The following is a 21,052-nucleotide window of genomic DNA, read 5'->3' as shown; positions in this document are numbered from 1 at the left end:
TAATAATTGGCATGCCTCCTATGAATTTCTACCTTTTCAAATTCCCATAACTGTTTTAGTCTTGATGATGAAATTTAAATTAAAAAGCTTTCTTTATTCTGCCTCATGCTAGCAGTCATTCTAAGCAAGATGTTTCACGTTTGCTCTGTAGCTCCTCTGCTATAAAATCAGACTAGCACCCACCCTCTTACAGGATGCCAAGCTTAAGGGAGGATACGATATTTAAAACTGACAGGCATAGTGATTTGTAGTTTTTAATGGCTGTAATGTATTATTGTTTCTCCATAGTGTGTCATTATCAAATTCACCTATTGTCAGTGGATGGCATTTCTGCTGCAGTTTACTCCCCCCGTGGCCCCGTTCCTAGGACTGAGTTGCTTTGTTATTTACTATCCGTGTTTGTTACGGAATTTACCAGGCGACCAGAAAATACACACAGGAGTACTTGGAGATACAGGAAAAAACCCATTTATTTCCAGATGCACTAGTACTATGACTTAGGTGAGCCTGTTTCCAAATCCTGAGCAAGCCAATATGGAGGAAGTTTTCTCTTTATACCCTTTGGTTTCTTTGTCCCCCAAATATGGATCAGACTTCCGGACCTTTCGCAGACTTTGCAAAAAGCCCCGTGTGTTGGGATGGGGGCCACGAGACCACACCCAGAGGCCTGGCCTGGCGCCAGCACTGATAACCCCCTCCAGGGGTTGTGTATTGTTCATGGTTATGGCCTCTGTAAAATGGGAGTATTTAGGTAAACAGGTTTTGCAAGACCAGATAATTAAGGAAGGGGCAGTGACTTGATTATAGGCCAGTGATGGCGAACCTATGACATGCGTGTCAGAGGTGACACACGAACTCATTTTTTTGGTTGATTTTTTCTTTGTTAAATGGCATTTAAATATATAAAATAAATATCAAAAATATAAGTCTTTGTTTTACTATGGTTGTAAATATCAAAAAATTTCTATATGTGACACGGCACCAGAGTTAAGTTAGAGTTTTTCAAAATGCTGACACGCCGAGCTCAAAAGGTTCGCCATCACTGTTATAGGCTAACTAGAATGTGCACTAGGGATACTGATTAACTAGGTACAGAGTTAAGCTGCTAGGGCAACCCCCCCCCCGCCCCCCAAATGTCTTATTTTCCTCATGTTTTGCTTTATTGGGAATGAAGCTATTTAAGTGCAACTTCAAGTGACATCCCCTTTCCAATATTTCCCCTCCTAACCCTTCCTACAGGTATTCTGGGGCCAACACAGCTCCTAGCCACTTGGGTAGATGTGTTCACTCTTAGCTATGCTCTTATGACTTGTGTACTTTTCTTTATTATATTTAACAAGATATAAAGGGCTGAGTCAGAAATACCCAGGATTTGGAAAAGGGGTTATAACTCTTACAGGGAACAAGTTTGGGGAGGAGAAAGCTACATGGTCGAGGAAGACTGGTAAGAGCTGTTTAGAGTGGCTGGATAAATTGTTCCTGATTTGTCATGGGGCAGACAGCTGGAGAAGCATTCATAGATGATGAATCTTGCCTTTTAGCCAAACCCAGTCATGATTTTATAAAATGCTACCCAGGGCTCTATGATGAGGCTCTTCCATATCACCGTTGCGAGTGCAGTGTTCAGCGTGCCTGGGTTTCCCTTGCTGTGTCCGTAGCTGCCGCAGTGGCATCTCCAGGTGACAGGATAAGGACTGGTCCACCCTAGTGCTCTGAAGATTCATTGTTTCAGGGTCAGATATTTTAGGCCCTGTCCCTCCTGAACGTTTCTACCGTCTCCAGTGTGCCTCATTCAGCAGCCCTTTCTAGCCATGTCGAATGTTCTCACACATATCAATGTTTCTGCTCTCTAGTGCTGAGGCAGGCCATGAAACATTCACCAATGTCATTTAAAGTTCATCTTGACCTGACTTCCTGGGGTGAGAAAATTCAGAGCAGGTCAAGGTTCCTAGAACTTTTCACGGATCAGGAAAGCTCCCGGAAGTGAGAAGTCTAGAGGACAAGAGTAAGTTATGTAATGACCGGACAATGCACTAAAACCCGTCTCCATAAACTATGCTGCCCTGGACAAAATGTTCATTCTCTCCCTTTAGCACTCTCTGAGGTTATGATGGGCCGTATTTCCCCAATATTGTGGGTTTTGTTTGTTCGTGTGTTTGTAGACTTAGCTCCCATCCACACAAACAGTAGTACAGAGCCTGAGCAAAGACAGTGAAGCCATGTTGTAGAGGCTACATTTTTATTTCATTTTGCTTGGAACTACAGTAGTTGTGGTGTTGTCTCTTTGCCAAAAATAGACTTTGTAAATGCCAAATTCACATGACCACCAGTGATGCTCTTTAAAGTAGAGTAGTATTTGATTGATCACTGAATGTGAAGGTCTGACAGTGGTGAGAAGTGTGTGAAGCATTGTCGTTACTTCATTCTAAACCCAAAGAAAATTTACTAATGGTCATTGAGGCACTAAAACAGATGAAGATTTTCTTCTTGATCTGAAGTAGTTGGTCTGTTTTGGAAAACAGAAATAAAAAGTTTAGAGTCATGAGGGCTATAATAGAAGAGTGTTCAAAAGCCTGCACGCATGAAGAAGTAAATGCATGACGGAAAGTGCTGCGGGCAGCGGGGGTGTGACTGAATGTGTCTGTCACTCAGTGGATGGAGCACCCTGAGTGGGGGTGAAGGGGTGGTGTGGTGGAGACGGAGCCAGGCAGTATGGACTACAGTTAAATATAACTGTCCGTGTTTAGTTTGTGGACAATAGAGAATAAATACAGTTTGAAAAGAATGACATGATCAGATCTGTATTTTAGAAGGATAATGAAAGTAGAGTGAGCAGTGGAAATAGACAAAAGACAGAGAGAGAGAGTTACAAGGTCATAGCAACAACCTAAGTAATAAAATTTATTCTATTTAATATATTTTCAGTATTGGAAAGATTTTTATCAAAGGCAGAATTACATGTTTACAATTGAAATTTATAAATGTTTTGAAATTTTTCATTTGACCCTTATTAAATACCTATCATGTAACAGGCATTGAAAAAAATGTGTGCAAAGATTTAGCTACAGTGCAGTTTTCACTGCAGTTATTTACAACTACAATATCTGGAAATAATAAAAAGATCCACACTTATTAGATTGGCTAAAAATATTGATTTTTTTTCTATTTTATACACACAAAAATACACTCTACATATATGGTATGTATATATACAATTTCTTTTTTAAAAGGCACATGTCTTTGATACATTATCTTTCCTCTTACAATCTATTTTGAACAATTTCCACAATGGTCATTTAAATGTAAATACATTGCTTCGTGGTTATAGCACATATATGTACATGTAGCATATGTATGTATTGAAATGGATGCAAATACATGCCATAATGTTATGGAATATAGTTTAAATTATCTATACATTTATATAAGTATTTAAAAGTGTATGTTTTAGATTATAGATATAATTTAAAATTATGTAATAAAAAACCATTTAAAGGTATATGCAAGTTATTCAGGCACTTATTTCTTAGAAGTGTATATTCCAAACACATAATGTACACCAAAAATGTGTACATGTCATTATTCTTCTGAACTTGTTCTTTTAACGAAAGAAAAAATTTGAGTCAAAATGCTTGTTAGAATATTTTTAGCTAAATGTATAGGTTCCATATTTTCTTCCAGACAAGCAGGAGTGGCCAGGGCTGTGGTGCTAGAAACTAAGGCTGGGCCTGGGGATGGGTTAGGAACAGGGCTTTGGGGAATAAACTGTTTTGGGGGAAAATTTCCTGTAGAAATATTAGCAAAGGACCTACCAGAACATGCCCGTGATTAGAGACCAGAAAGAGGCCAGGAGAAACTGAGAATCAGGTTTGTCAGTAAGACCTGCCACTAGTTCAGAGGGAGAAGGAAGGAGAGTGCCTGAGGCCTGGGACTTAGAGTGACTTGTTGATTCTGACAGTTACCTAAACTCGCTCTTGAGGTTAAGCATCTCGTCTAACTTCATTCCCCCCTTGGGTTCAGTCTGTGGTCATATCTGTAGTTCCTAGAAAGCGGGAGGCACCAGAAGGTGTGGTAGGTTTTCTTAGTGTGCCTGGCATTGAAACGTTAGGAAACTGACCATGTTCACACCACGAATTCGAGTTTGAATGTAACACCATTTTAATTTAGTTATAGTGTCTTTTTATCAAAAAACACATCAGGCCTAGATGAGGTTTGGCTCCTATTCCACCAATTTTGCCTAAAATTCAGGAACATCTTTTACCTGCTTTTGCAGCATTTTTCTCCCCATTCAGGAACACTTTGTTTCTGGTTATTGCTCTTCTTAGAATTGTGCTAAATTTTCAAGTTGGACGATGGGTTCACGTCCACATGTTAATAATTTTCATCACATTGTTTTTCTCCTGTTTGATCATTTTCCTTTTATATTTCAGGATGGAGTTTCAATTTCATTCTTCTGATTTCTGAAAAGTTTTTTCTAAAATCAATTATTCATTAAAGTCAGATGTAAGAGGACAGTTTAAAGTCAAGTAGACTTTTCTCCATCCAGTCCTAACTCTGAACTTTTTTAAAATTGAGGTATAATTGAGATAATATTTTGTTAGTTTCAGGTATACAACATGACTTAATATTTGTAAAATATTATGAAATGATCGTAATAGGTCTAGTTAATAATCACCATACATAGTTACAAAATTTCTTGTGATGAGAACTTTTAATATCTCAACAATTTGCAAATATGTAAAACAGTATTAATTACATTACATCTTCTTGACTTTTTTTCTAACTAGAAGTTTGGACCTTCTGACCCCGTTCACCCATCCCCCACTCCTCATCTATGAAAACCCTCAGTCTGCTCTCTTGTAACTATGAGCTCAGAGTTTTTTGTCTTGTTGGTTTATCTATTTTAGATTGAATGTATAAGTGAGATCATACAGTATTTATTTTTTTATATTTCACTTAGCATATTGCTGCCAACATCCACCCATGTTGTCACAAATTGCAAGATTTTCTTCTTTTAATGGCTGAAAAATATTCCACTGGATATATATACCACATCTTCTTTACCCAATTGTCTATTGATGGACACGGAGGTTGTTTTCATATCTTGGCTGTTTTCATGTAAATAATGTTGCATTGAACATGGGGGTGCATATATTTTTGAGTTTAGTGTTTTCATTTCTTCAAACAAATACGCAGAAATGAAACTGCTGGGTCATATGGTAGTTCTATTTTTAATTTTTTGAGGGAACTCCAAATTATGTTTTCCATAGTGGAAAACCAATATGTAGCCCCACTAATAGTACACAAGGGTTCTCTTTGCTCCACATCCTCCAGTTTTATTCTTGATTCCATTTACCCACTCTGTATGCCAGGCAGAGAAATATTCTCAGTTCTCCAACATTCAGTGTTCTTTCTATTTAATATCCATGTACATTTAATATACAATGCATTTACACTTAAAATGACAGTTATGAAATCGTTCCATGCTTTATGCATGCCCTTCCCTCTTTTCTGGAATGGCATTTATTGCCTTTGCTGCGAGTAAGGGTTCATTCCCTTCCTACTCTTGCAGAGAAGTAATCAGAGCCTTCCTGCCTTCAGCTATGTTTTACAAACAAACCACAGGGGTTTGGTTACAGGTGCCATAATGAGCCTCCTGCAAAAGCATCTGCCACAAGTTATATTACCTTTGGCATTCTTACAGGACTTTAGAAATTAAAAATTAGACCCAAAGTGAGAGAGCTATTCCAGCTACTTTTCCTTAGGTCCAAATTAACCGAGTTCTGAAGCTGTCCCCTTCCAGGGAGGGGGAGGAACAGATGAGAAATACCAGTCAGAATGCGCCACTGAAGGAACCTGGCCTTTGCCAGAGAATGATGACCCTCTATCCAAATCATGCAAACGTAGCTTCAGTATGCTCTATTGTGGTCCTTTTCAAACTGCAGTTGGAGCATGTCGGGAGGAATCAGGATACACTCTCAGGAGTCATGTCTTCTAGATACTTTGAATTTTGTGCTTTTATTTTGGTAACATTAAATAGGAAGACCAGCATATTTGGGGTTCATTTCAGCAACTTGCCTCTTAAGCCCTGCATAGTTTATACTTGTATAACAATCCCTTTAGCATGAAGTAGCTGTATTTTAATGCATTGTGCCATGAAACAGGTTAATATGCACACGGTGTGTTAGGAAGACTGACACTATGCCGTGTTGCACAAAGTCTTAGAGCGGGGTGCAGGGAGGAGTGAGGGGCAAATGAGTCATTCCCTGGTCCACGTGGACATGCTGAACTCCAACGAGCCTGCTCTGCTGCACTTATCGTAGTCTCACTCCAAACCATTTTATTCCACCCTCTACTGGCATAGTTAGGTAAGTGTTATTAAGCAAAACATTGTTTTGTAGTTGTTTGTACTTACTTTGTATTTTCTATTTTAAAATTTTATTGGAATGGAAGGCAAAAGTTCATTTTGAAGTTTATGTTATACATATTAGAGTCAATCTTGTGTGGAAAGCATGTTTCTTTTAAATAGTTTTTATGTTGTTAAATAATGTTTTAGAAACAACTGAAGTTGAAAGATTATGAACGTTGGGATTAGTAGGCACATTCAAATTCTGATTCTGTTGCTCCTTAACTGAGGGAGGAAATTGCCTTCTCTGAGCCTGTGTTTTCTCATCTAGGAGAATAACGGCTCCTTTGTTAAAGTCAGGGAAGAGAGAGAACTGCCAAGTCATGTATGCTTGTTTCCTCTTTATATCTCAGTCCACATTTTGTGGCCTGTATTTTAGAACCCACCAGGGAATAGCGAGGGCCACAGATGAGCAGCTCAGTGCACCTCTGGTCCATTTAGGCCTGATGGGAATTATGTGAGAGAGGAAGTGGAAGATGTGGCTTAGGGTATTGGAATTATTTATAAAAGTAAATTACTCATGTTCTTTCTAGTCCCCAAAAGCAGAGGTAATCAAGATGTGTTTAACACCTGCTTCCTTATGCTGAGCTGGAAGCAATCTCAGGGTAGAAAACTTTAATTTTTTTTCCCTTCAAATTAACATCTGCCTTGAATTTTTAATCCTAAGAAATAGGCAATACAGCAAAGTTCTATATCTAAATTACTAAGGGACTTACATGATTTTTTTCCAATTAGTTTACTTTCAATATCATTTTGTATTGGTTTCAAGTATACAGAATAGTGGTTAGACAATCATATACTTTACCAAGTGTTCCCCTCGATAGTACCCACCTGGCACCATAGTCGCTGAAATATTATCGACTGTATTCCCCATGCTGTACTTTACGTCCCCGTGGCTGTTCTGTAACTGCCGATTTGTGTTTCTTAATCCCTTCACCTCTTTCACCCAGTCCAACACTCTTCCCCTACAGCAACCAGCAGTCTGCTCTCTGTGTCTGAGTTTGTTTCAATTTTGTTCGTTTATTTTGTCCTTTAGATTCCACATATAAGTGAAATATGGTATGTCTTCCTCTGACTTAGTTTATTGAGTACAAGACCCTCTAGATCCTTCCATTCTGTCTCAAATGGTAAGACTCATTTTTTTTTATGGTTGAGCAATACTCCATTGTGTAAATGTACCTCTAATCTATTGATGGGTACTTGGGATTGCCTCCATGTCTTGGCTATTGTAAATGACACTGCAATGAACATAGGAGTGCATATATTTTTTCAAATTAGTGTAGTGGGTTTCTTCAGATACATAACCCAGAAGTGGAATTGCTGGGTTATAGGCAGTTCTTTTTAGTTTTTTGAGGAGCCTCCATACTGTTTTCTGCAGTAGCTATATCAGTCTGCATTCCCATCAACAGTGCACAGAGTTCCCTTTTCTCCACATCCTCACCAACACCCGTTTGCTGATTATTGATGGTAGTCATTTTGACAGATGTGAGGTGATGTCTCATTACCATTTTAATTTGCATTTCTTTGATGATTAGTGACACAGAACACACACACACACACACACACACACACACACACACACACACACCTACCCACCCTGGGAATAAATTTAACCAGGGAGGTAAAAGACCTGTACTCAAAAAATTATAAGATACTAAAGAAACTGAAGATTCAAATAAATGGAAGGATATGCCATCCTCATTGATAGGAAGAATAACACTAAAATGTCCATATTACCCAAAGCAATCTGTAAATTGAACACAATTTGTATCAAAATACCACTGGTGTATTTCACAGAACTAGAACAAATAATTCAAAAAAATTTATGGAGCCACAAATAACCTGAATAGCTTCTGCAATTTTGAGAAGGAACAAAGTAGGTTTCACACTACCTGATATCCAACTATACAAGGCCGTAGTAATCAAAACAGCATAGTACTGGCATAAAAAGACGTACATATAGATCAATGGAACAGAATAGAGAGCCCCGATGAAACCCACATCTGTCAATTAACCTTAGACGAAATAAGAGCATACAAGGGAGTAAAATTTTGTCTTTGATTAAAGTTGAAAGATGTGAAAAAAACACACAAAACAGAACAATAAATTTACTCAGTATTGATGTAACTGAAAAAAAAAAAATAAAGTTGAAAGATGTGAAATCAAAACCTGAACTTCGGAGCACAAGTTTAGACAATTTACATAATTTTCATGCCTATAAAAACAAAATAAGAAGTACTGGATAGAATGTATATAATAGGACATCGATTGCTTTAATTCTTTGGAGGAAAAATCTCCAGCATGAGGTCTCTGCTTTTAAATTTTTACCGAGAGACTTTTACTACCGCGGGTATAAGACAAAATCCTAATAGTGACTTTTCAGGTCAAACATTCTCCTTCTAGTCAGTTTGCTAATCCAGTGTGGTACATGAACTAAATACAAATACCATGGTCTGTTCCATGTTTAATTTTTATGATCCTGCTCATTTATTAAGAAAATAATCTTTGAGATGAAGGGACTAATAGGCTATGGTATGGGCTCTAAAAAGACACACTCAGCTATTTATTAGAACTAAGACACATGTTTAGTTACTACTATTATGGAATACTTGGCGCCTTATTCAAAGGGGTGGGCATAGAAGGACCCGAAGTGGTGGTGACTTTTGAGTAGATCCTTAAAGGATGGGCACACTGTTGCTAGGAATGGAATAGAGTGACTTTCGCATTGACTGTAGAGACAAAGCTGTGTTCAGAGTGGCCACTGTTGCAGGCTGAGTGGAATATAGGTTCCATAAAGGCAGTTAGTTTAAGATAGAATGCGACTCGACAAAATGGGAGATTGGAGGGCTTAGAATGCCATTCTGTTTGAACAGGTAGTAATGTGCATTAGGTCCAATACACAGAATGGAGCAAGAATGAGCTTCCAAGTTCGAGAGAACTTTAGAAAATGCCTAGTGGCCATCAAGTAACAAAGCTCATCTTATGAACCACATACAAAAGATTGTCTTGTAAGGATATGTAAAGCCTCAATTCGTTGAAGACAACACTGGTCCTTAACTGGAGGCAAGAAAAGGACAGCTTCTTACCATTCTGAAGTTTAAGGATTAGTTGCCATACTATCTCACCAGATTGGCATAAAATGATCCACTAGCATGAGCCTTAGAACTAAACTGCAACCTTTTTCTCTACAATGTATTTAAATCTCTCTCTCCTTGCTCCCACCCATGCATGATCAGGGTCTATGCAAGGCATAATGGGAATGCTATCTCGGCTCCAGGCACAAACCCAAGAGTGTACCTAACTCAGAGCTTGCTATAATGGCTAAGAGTATGGGCTCTTCAGCCAGTCTGAGCTTAAATCCTGCCCACGTGCCCACTGCCCCAGCCACTTCCTAGTTTCCCATCCAGAGTTGAGAATGTATAGTATTAGATAATTTAATATTCTTTCTTGATACTAAGAACAAAATGAGACAATAGCTTCTTAAAAGTTAGTTGCAATGTGGAATCTGAACCATAACAATGAAGTTCTCATACTCTAACATTAAAACCCATTGGTCTTCACTATACTTAGAATGGCTGTTTCACCCAGGCAGGATTTTCTAACATTGCACATCGGAGGGTGGAAAATACCATTCACCAGGCGATGCAGATCTTCAAAATGTTAACACATTTCATAATACAATATTTAAAAACCCCGTTACTATTACTACCAGTTATGAGAAAAGTTTTTTTTTTAAACTGTTTTTATTAGAGAGAATGAGAGAGGGAGAGAGAAACATCAACAGCTATCGGCTGCCTCCTGCACACCCCCTGCTGGGGATCGAGCACACAACCTGGGCATGTGCCCTGACCAAAAGTCAAACCTGCAACCTCCTGGTGCATGGGCTGATGCTCAACCACTGAGCCACACCGCCAGGGCAAGAAAAGTCTTCTAAGTACTGAGAAGATGTCACGTTCACAATGATGAATACAAGCTTGCCAAAATTCTAATTTTCACTTGAAAGCTACAATTTTCTTACTTGCAACAGATATGTCAGGTTCTTATGGCAGACTGACTTTGTTCAGTTTTGAGAAATGTCTACCATATACCATAGACTTAATAACCATATTTGTCTTAGTCTTATGTTCAAGTAAAAATGGCCTTCCGTGGGGAAAAATAAAGAAGTGGATACTTCAGACCCCAAGTGACATAATTGCATTTTTGCAAAATACACATCATGATTTGGTATGCAAAAGTGCTTATACATAATTCCCATTTTGTCATTCCAATTATTAAAGCCATGTACTCAGCAGGTTGATATAAAAAATAATTTGTACAGTTCCATCAGACACTCTGAAGTGAAACTGCCATTCAAAATATTTGGAGACACGACCATGAAAACGGCACAGTTCTACCAGTAGTTTGTGCTGTGATGCCTTTACACGTGTGTGAAGGGTCAGTGTTTGTTTCTGTGTAAATATCTGTCAGTACCATCTGTTGAAAACAACTTGAAAATGGCTTATCTTTTATAGATGATGTTAGACTCAATTTGCTAATATTTTCAGAATTTTTGTTTGCGGACTACAGCCCTATAATTTTGTTTGTAATGTCTTTGTCGAGTTTTTGTATTAGAGTAACACTGGTCTCACAAAACAAGTTGGAGGTATTCCCTCTCCATCTGTTTTCTATAAGACTTTGTGTAACACTGATGTTATTTCTTCCTTGAATGGTAAAATTTACAAGTAAAACCATATAATATTGGAGTTCTCTTTGTGGGAAGATAATTTTCAACTGCATTAACAGATGTGAGGCTATTCAGGTTTTCTATATCCTTGTGCCAGTTTTGGTGAGTTTTATTTTTCTAATAGTTTTTCAATCTTGTCCAAATTGTTGAAGTTATTGGCATAAAAAATGGTCATGATTTTGTATCCTTTAGGTAAGGATCCAGAGTGGCAACTCTGATTTCATTCCTGATACTAGTGGTTTCTAATCTCTCTGGTTTCCTTGGTCAAATTAGAAATATTCCAATTTTGTTGCTCTTTTGAGAACTAGATGTTGGTTTCATTGATTTTTTTTTTTCTCCACTGTTTTTGTTTTACATGTTGCTGATTTCTACCCTTTATTTTATTTCCATTTAATTTGGGTTTACTTTGTTCTTATCTTAAAGATATAGCTTAAAGTAGAACCTTAGACCACTGAATTTATACTTCATTGTTTTCTAAGAGAAGCATTTAAATCTATCATTTTCTAATTTTTTAAAAATTAAAATGATATACCCTGACCATAACAAAATTAAACTAACAATCAGTTAAGAAAAAACTACCTGGAAAACCCCCATTGTAACTGAAAGTTAAATACACTCCAAAAAATTAAAAACATTTCCCATTACCCTGGAACCAAATAAAGGCAGTAAGAAAAAAAAAAAAAGCCTACAGACCAGTGCCACTCATGAAAACATAAGTGTCATGACCAAATTATTAGCAAATTGGATCCAGCAATACATAAAAAGAACTAGACAATAGGAGCAAGTGGGGGTTATTCCCAGGACACAAAAGGCTGGTTTAATAGTAAAGAAATTAAGCAAGCTAATTCGTAATAGTAACGGGCTATAAAGAAGTTACATGATAAAAAAGAAATAAAGCTGCCCTGACTGAAGCTGACATGACTGTGGGAACCCCACCACATTGGAAGAGGGATTCTCAAGTTTGTTCTTTTGCATTTGTTGTTAGTGTACTTGAAATGCTAAAACTAAAAAACTGTCTTCAAACGTTTGAGATTCTTCCTCTAGATAATTCACATGTTGTACATCCTGCTCATGTAGGTACCCTTTAAATGTGTTACGTACAAATACAAATGTTCAGGCTGTCAGGCAGTAGTACCTCATAGATTCTGGAGACCAACTGTCAGCATTGGTATCCTGGCTCTGCCACTCAACTGTGTTATCACTGTGGGCAAGTTTAACTTCTCTGCTCAATTCAGTTTCCTCCATTACATAATCCTGACAACAGTACTGAGTCCACTGGGTCATTAATGGATTAAAAATGAAAATATGTGCATGTGAGAGTAGTGTCTAATGCATAGATAGAGCTCAATAAATATTACTCATATTATTGCGGATGTATGAAATAATATCCCCATCCCACTTAATGTCCTCCCTCTAATCAAAGAATGACAACATTACTTACAAAAATTAGGAAAGCAAACAAATAGATAATTTGTAGCAAAGGAAAGAAAATTAGTACACATGGCAACAATACTCACCCCACGGGTTATTTACACAATACTAGTTAAATAACAATGAAGTGCCACTTTATAACTAGTAAGTTATAAGTATTAAAATTAACAGCCTTGCTGACTAGGCTGTGGCCAACAGGTATACTATATTGTGACAGTGTAAACTGTTTTGGCAAATAATTTGCAATGCATTTGAGAGAAAATAAAAATTTTCTTATGTCTGTTCTCTGTGATATTGGGCTTCCTGTAACTCAGCATTTACTAGTACTCCCCTAGCCTCCCACAGTAGTCAGGACTAATTCCTCATTCAATCCTTTTCAAGGTATCCCATAATATCAGTTACCTGAGTGCTATCTGACATCCTAACATATGTATAAAAATGAAGAATGAAAAATATTAAACCCATGACCAAGAAGTATGAGCATATATTAGGGAAAGGGAAAAACAAAGGAATTAGAACTGAAATATGAAGGGATGTGGGATCAAAATAATATACCCAAGATCAGATGAGATCATGTCAGAACTTTCAAGATTCAGAGTTTGGAGACACTGGTGATAATATACCTATAGACACTAACAACTATTCTTAGGTTGTTTGTCAGCACAATCTTTTGAACTGGAGAATAGAAGACACTAAGAAACAATCAAATTTTGAGTTCTTTTGGTTAAACAGATGGATCTAATTTACTTACAAATATCTTAGACTGAAGAAAAAGGTAAATTTTATTTGGTCTGTTGGCTTCTACATTCACACCCAACAATAGATTGTTATTGATTAGATTGACAGAAGTATTGGGAGACTTCAGATAAACTTGCACCAGAGAGCAGCAAGCAACATACCTTTCTCCTAAACTCCCACAGAAATATTTATAAAGATTTTTAAAAAATGTACGCATGTACAGATCAATTACTGAGCATCTAGAAACATGATATTCAAACATCACAAAATGGGAAATAGGCCTTGATTTCTGTCATCTGAGTCTGAATCAGGATCTAGCACTGTGTTCTCAAGAAACTAACCACAAATAGCTCAGAAGGTGCCTAACACCTTGCTGTATTCCCGTTGTTGGTCCAGCTCCTTGCTTTTTTATTCTTCCTTACCTAATGACTTTATTAGCAATAGAAAATACATTAATATTATCTTAGGAATTAAACTAAAAGCTGATTATCAGCTATATTTATCCCATAATCTAATTTTACCTGTTTCTTTGTATTTTTGCTTTTACAAACGGAATTTCCCACCAAACAGGTATCTCAGGCTCCCTACTCTACAAGACTTGTGTAAGAAAAATAATTGATACATGCATAAAATCACAATCACAGTAATTGGACCATAGTTAAACTAAGAAAAGAGAAGTCATGTTCATTTATAAGTGATTATATATGGGAAGAGAAAATATGGATCAAGTAATAAAAAACATTAAATCTTTATATAAACAAATGAGATAAATCCCAGGTTCTTAAAAAGTCTGTTTAAAAAGCAGGTCAAGGTGAAGAAGTAAATTCATACTTTAAACTTCCACATGTGATCACTTGGGTCCTTTTGCCTTGGCCTTGGTTTCCTTTGGGACCTTTCCATTCTGACACTGAGTAAATCTGGCTACTGTAGAAACACCATCCACAAACTTGGTTTTGAAAAGGACGTTTGCATTGTTGAACATACCTTCCTTTAGGGACACCACAATGAACTTAAGGGAAATAAAAAAAAAGCATAAAAGATACTTTTTATTATATTCTTAAAGAAGTTCACTTTTTAAAACTAATGAGGTTAAATAATTATTTGGAGATATTTTGATTCTTTAAACACACACCCTCAAATGTAGGTAGCAACTAGTTATAATATTAGATATCTAAGCTTATTCTAGCTTTTCATATTTGTTTTAAGAGTCTCTTAATTTTACCTTGATAGCTTCATTATCCAGGTTTACATTTCCTGCTGCTTGACAGCTTGTTGGTCTTCTGTAGCTGACAACTATTTTGTTGTTAGCTCTAAATGCCCTAGTGAAATATTTTAATACTACCAAGGTCTGAAGTTCCTACAGCATTTCCACAAGCTCAAATGGAACATTTATATTTGTATAATTAATAGGTACCAATTCACTGTTGTCTGCAAATAACTGCCATAAATAGTCTATGATAACTATGGTAAGTGAAGACCCGAGTTGTATAATGCATGATCTATAAACCATATTTGGCAGCCCCAGTTCAACACAAACAAACGGCTCTTAACTTAAAGGGGCTGCCTCTACTGTCTAGCCAGGAGAAATAAAGAGTACCCTACCAAGTGCCACATGATGTTCTGATACCTAGGTATATATCTCTGAAACATGTTTGTTCTGACTGCACCTCTGGCAGCTTTCTAGAAAAATAATTACATTTAAACCTAAATTAATTCCTAACTATATTAGATTCTCCTTCATGCTACCACCATTGTAATGTCTGACTTTTTCTTTAATAGGAGACCAAACTCAACTCTTTCATTCTAAACCCATCTGAATATTAATAAATATTTAAGAAATATACAATGCTTTAGTATTCAATTTTAAATATCTTATTAATGGTGACCACTACTAAAGAATAGTTCCAGAAAAACAAATACTAATACTCAGACTTTCTTTATCCTTTTTAAAAATGAAGACATTCTGTCTGGTTCTTACCTGAGAATGTGTGAAATGAGTACGCAGCATCTGCCCAATGTTCTGGGTGTGAGAAAGATCCAGGGCTGCATCGACCTCATCCAGGATGTAAATTGGAGCAGGTTTGAAGAGGAGCATGGACAATATTAATGACAAAGCCACCAATGACCTAAGAAAAGTGTACAGAAAGCTGTCAAAACTTGATTTTTACCACTTTTTACCAAAGAACTGAAGCAAATCTGCTATGCTCTTATTATGATGCCAGAAGCCAGTTCCAGCATGTCATAATTGCAAGAGTTTCATCGAAAGGTTGATGAAACTTGGGGACTCAACAAGGGCTGAGTCACATATTTTGTCACCTGTTGGGAATGGCTAAAGGCATTTCCCTAAATCCTGAAAAGGAGCAGTTCTCAACCTGTGGGCTGCGACCCCTTTGGGGGTCAAACGACCCTTTCACAGGGGTTGCCTAAGACCATCGGAAAACACATATATAATACATAGTTTTTGTGATTAATCACTATGCTTTAATTATGTTCAATTTGTAACAATGAGATTGGGGGTCACCACAATATGAGGAACTGTATTAAAGGGTCACGGCATTAGGAAGGTTGAGAACCACTGCAAAAGGGATGACTGCTTGCTGCCAGACAGCTCAGGGCATCTTTTTTTTTTTTTTTTTTTTTTTTTTAAATATATTTTATTGATTTTTTACAGAGAGGAAGGGAGAGAGATAGAGAGTTAGAAACATTGATGAGAGAGAAACATCGATCAGCTGCCTCCCGCACATCTCCCACTGGGGATGTGCCCGCAACCCAGGTACATGCCCTTGACCGGAATCGAACCTGGGACCCTTCAGTCCGCAGGCCGACGCTCCATCCACTGAGCCAAACCGGTTTCGGCCAGGGCATCTTAATTTACATGTTATTGCCTCCTATTGGCCAAACACCTGAATAGCCGTAGGCAAATTCTTCCAATCTGACAATGGGCTCTGTAAATGAAACCTGACCCTTTGATGTGTATAGCTCTGCCTTGCCTCAAGACAATTTGTATTAATAAAAAGCATGGGGTCCTGAGAGGAGGAGATCTTAGTTTCTTTAGCTAGGCTCCTCTGACCCCCAAATGCCTTTCAAAATTATGTTTCTTATTAAGTTACACACAGCCCTTCTCCAGATTGCTGAACCCTTCTAGATGCTGGAACAAGAACCCTGGCATTATGAAAAGTACAGATTTTAGCTAAGAGATAGCCACAGAAAAAAAGAACCTTAAGTTTCAAACTTCAACACTTGTATCAAAATGTCTTTCATTTTAAGCCTTTCATTTTTTCCTTTCCCCAGTGAGTTTTATTTTTAGAACAGGTTTACTGGTATATTCTTCTTTCCAAATAATTAGGATATCATATTCGGCACCTATCTTTAAGAAAACATACTAAGTGTTAATAGTTTTCCTTCCACAGTTGCATTAGATGCCTAGGTGGCAGATGAGTGAGGGCTATATACACTTGTTAAGTAACAGCTACTGTCTTGGTAACAGTGTAACTCGCTTAGGTGCCCTCTTTCAAACTTTTACTATGTATGCATACATGTGCACACACAAAGTCTATCCATTTTTTATTGGCACATTTGAGTATGTTGAATAGATTATGGCCCATTCCTCTAAGTACTTCACAGTGCCAGAGGTTTAAGCAATCCTTATGGGATGGTTAATTCTGTCAACTTTATTGAATCACAGGATGCCCAGATGTCTGGCTAAACATCATTTCTGGATGAAATTAGCATTTGAATGGGAACTCAGTAAAGCAGTCTGCCCACCACAATGTGGGTGGACAGTAGTCAGTCCGCTGAGGGCCTGAATAGTAAAAAGGTAGAGGAAAGAATTCTTCCCTCCCTGTTGATTACTTGAGTTGGGACATGAATATTTCTGCCCTGGCTGCTCCTGGTTCTCAGGTCTTCACACTCAGACTGAAATACCACTGGCTTTCTTGGGTCTCTAGTTTGCAAACAGCAAACGGTGGGACTTCTCAGCCTCCACAATAAAATGAGCCAATTCCTTATATACACTCTCTCTCTCTCTCTCTCTCTCTCTCTCTCTCTCTATATATATATATATATATACACACTCCTATTTGTATATATAGGAGTGACACCCACTCTTAGAATCTGCAGCTCTTTTAAAGTTCTCTTCTAGCTAACCATTCCCTTTAACTGGTAGCTATTTTCATTCTAATCTGGTATAAAGAACTGTAATAATTTGTATTTTAATACAAAATATAATTATTCAACATTAGAAAATTACAAGAGAATGTGTAATACACTTTTTCTATAATATCAAATATCTCCTATATGCAGCACTGGAATGAATTGTCACTTTAATGCTTACTGTATTCCAATAGATATTTATTAAGAAACAGGTGGGGAAAATGTGTACAAGCAGAGGGGGTCTAGGAGGTGAAATCAAAATGTCTAGCAAAGAAAATGAATGAATGGTACAATAAAAAACAAATAACAGAGTGAAATGTGCCTCTATGGCAGGTAGCTGAGGTCATTCTAACAACCTAAAATTATTTTCCATTTGCTTCCTCTGTGCCAAATGTTTAAGGCACTGAGTTTTAGAAAAATAAAAAACCCACACCAGAGGTTAAACTACTTTGCTGAATATTGGTACTGTTACAAATAATTTTATCCTCATCTTAATTATGGAAATAATTTTTAGATCCTAATAAAATAAACATGCATTTTATATTTTCCTCAAAATATTTTCTAGGACTTTGGCAAAAACAGATGACTAGGATCTAAACTGTGGAATTCAATTTTGGTTGACAGGCAATAGAAAAAAATTATGAATTTTATTAATGAAAAATAGGGCTTGCTATTTTAATAAAAACGACAAAGCATTTCATAAGGAAATTAACAGGTCTTTCTTAGTATTTTCCATGTACATAAGAGTAACATGGCATTCTGGGGCATGTGAGAATAATTCAAGGACTATGGACTATACCTCTTGCAGGAGAAATATTAATAACCAACCATCTTCAATTATGTAAACATTCAATCACAATTTTGTCTTAGGAAGTTTTAATTACTTGGTTCTCTGCAGGTAAGGAGTCAGGCCATATGACCGTATCAATTTCTCCTGGTACTGACTGACTGAATCACCATGCTGCACACTGTTATTGTGTTGTTCAGAGTCTCAGTTTTGTTGTCTTTCTTTAAAGAGTGTTGGACCTTGTTCTGAGAACCAATTAAGTTACATGCAGATCAGCTTTATTCTTCAAGGCCTGCAATGACCTTTGCTAAGGTGCATCTATAGTGGCCTTCACTTCAGGGATAATACGGACTTAATTCTAATCCTTGTTTCCTGAATTTAGTGAGACTACTGAGCTTTGTGTGGATTTCTCTCACTGCATCTGCATTCCAGAAATTGCTCCCAGGAAGAAAGCTGGGGTACATATTCTGGACTGCTCATTTTCTAATATCTGAAAATAATTGTTTTTCATCTATTTTATCTAGGTTTCGAGTTCATTATTCTTACATTTTTGCCTACCATTTTAACTAAATGTTTTAACTAAAATGTTTTAGTCCAAGCATGTCAAACTCGCAGCTGGCAGGTAGTCTTACATAATAGGCTCCTTAAATTCTATACACAAAGAGAGTTAAACGCTGCAAACTGAAATAAGTGGTAGACAATGAGATGATGGGCAATAATAAGAGTAATTAGTAATTATAATGAACCTAAGGGATTACTCACCTCTGACCACCACTAAGTTCAGTTAGGTTTTCTTTCCAAGTATTTCCTAAGGCAACCTTGAACTCCAGACCATCCAACACGGTTTGCCCCTCTGGTGGTGCAAGCATAGCATTAGCACCAGGCAAAAGAGTAGAAAAAATAGACCCAAAGTCCTTGTTCACCTGGGAAAAAAGGAAGATATTAAAATACGATAGTTTCCTAAAATATCAAATATTGACAGGTGTATATGTAACCCAACAATGCATTTTGCTGTTACTCTAACCAGGGTTGACAAATTATGGCCCATATGACAAATCTAGCAATACCCATTCAATTATGTATTTTCTATGGCTGCAAGCACTAAAACAATGTAGTCTAGTAGTTGCAACAGAGAGTATTTGGCGCTCACACACACAAAAAATATTTTATGTCCCTTTACAGAAAGTTTATTACCTGTTCTAACTTCCAGAGGGACCTAGAGGCTATACCTCAACTCTACCCTGAAGTTTTGGTAGTTTTGTGGGCTATCATACAGGAATCCTCAGACACATGACTGTACATAATAGGAGATTCAACTTGTGGTTAGAGAAGCAAAAATAAAACAAAATCTCTTTTTGCCACAAAATGTTCTCTTATAAAGCTTGTTTTCTGTTGAATGGTATGGTAAGATGGCCCTGTGGTTATCAGCTAACCTTAAAAACCTAGGATGATCAGGGTGGCTCTAGGAGAAAGAGGCCTGAAATCAAACCACCAGACCTGCTCTAAGTGTTGAATGGTTCTTTCTATGCTTCTTCTCATAGCCAACAAAGTTGGGGTGACAAAGGGTGGGAATAGCATTCAAATTCAAGAGAAAGAGGCTAAAGAAGCTGTTTGGCTTATCTTCATCAAGGCACAGTAGGAGATTATAGAGATTTAGGGCCAATAGGGTAGTTTATAATTGGGTAATTTTTGTGCATACACACTTAATGATTTGAGAATTCGGCCATCTGTTCTCAAAGACATGACTAATAACCTTAGAGAGTTCAGACAAATTTGAGGGTGTATACACTCACACACACGGTCATGACACCCAGGTTCTCTAGGGAAATCTCCAAATTCAAATAAAGGCAAATATATTTCTCATGAGTATTTTTAGTAATAAGGAAATCTTAGACACAGCAGTGCTCCTGAATGTAGATTTACTAAGATTGCATATTTTAAGAGCAACTATACACATGCTAAATAATAATCTACAGGGAAGTGGAAATAAATGAGAATCCTTGAAATCTTCCAAAGTTGTCATAAAACAAAAATAATTGGGATTTTTAAAGTAAAGAGTCCAGTAAAAGAGAATATCAAACTTCCTTGTTTACTGCCCAGTTGTTAAAGAATAAGGGTGATAGTAGTTAGGCATAAAAGGCAGTTTTAACTTGGGTACTAATTTAGAAAAAAAAAACACCCCGTTTTTCTACCTTTTGGCTATATGATCTTTGTAGGCTATTTCAATTTTGTAAGCTCTGGTTTCTTCATGTATTAAGTAGGGATAATAGCTGCCAAAGTTATGGAATTGTTTTAAGATAATTCATTTAAAATTAACAGTTAATTTTTAGTACGTGTTAATACTTATTAATTTGTAAGTGGTAAGGAATGTGCAAATCTTACTGTGGAAACATTCTTAGAGCTAACATTTGACCTCTGAGTTTGGGCAAGAAGAACAAGGGAGGGTAGAATTGAAGGAGCCCAGGGAGAGCTTTCCAACAGTCAGATTCCCGACGAGAAAATAATACTGCTCCAATCTCGAGCAGAGGGTGAGCGGGCAGTATCTGAGGTTTCTTCCAAATATAAGAGCCTGTGATCTCATGGGAAGGAAATAGGACAAATAGTGTCCCCTTTAACAGGGTAATAAAGAATTAGGAAATATTATAATCTAGGAACCAGAGAAGTAGACTAAGAGAGAATGATGGGATGACACACACTTACCTTTGCAAATTGGTAGTCAAGTCCTTTAGGACAAAATGCCTGAGGTCTATGAGGTTTTAATTTAGTATGCGCAATACCTCCTCCAAACACAAACCAGCCATTTCCAATTCAACTT

At 37.1% G+C, this 21,052-nt stretch overlaps 1 protein-coding gene across 1 annotated transcript in view; it reads right to left on the bottom strand.

The window, feature by feature from the left end:
* Positions 1-12,568: 12,568 nt before the first annotated feature.
* Positions 12,569-21,052, bottom strand: part of SMC2 (structural maintenance of chromosomes 2) — a 47,699-nt gene continuing 39,215 nt past the window's right edge. The window contains exons 22-24 of the mRNA XM_081102928.1: positions 19,000-19,160; positions 15,277-15,424; positions 12,569-14,307 (exon numbers count right to left, since the gene is read on the bottom strand). Coding sequence (XP_080959054.1) covers positions 14,149-14,307; positions 15,277-15,424; positions 19,000-19,160 — 468 coding nt within the window. The 3' untranslated portion in view covers positions 12,569-14,148. The remainder of the gene's footprint in view (positions 14,308-15,276; positions 15,425-18,999; positions 19,161-21,052) is intronic.

The sequence above is a fragment of the Myotis nattereri genome (assembly GCF_964212035.1).
Source record: "Myotis nattereri genome assembly, chromosome: 12".
NCBI classification, from domain to species: domain Eukaryota; kingdom Metazoa; phylum Chordata; class Mammalia; order Chiroptera; family Vespertilionidae; genus Myotis; species Myotis nattereri.
This window is presented reverse-complemented; position numbering and strand designations above follow the sequence as displayed.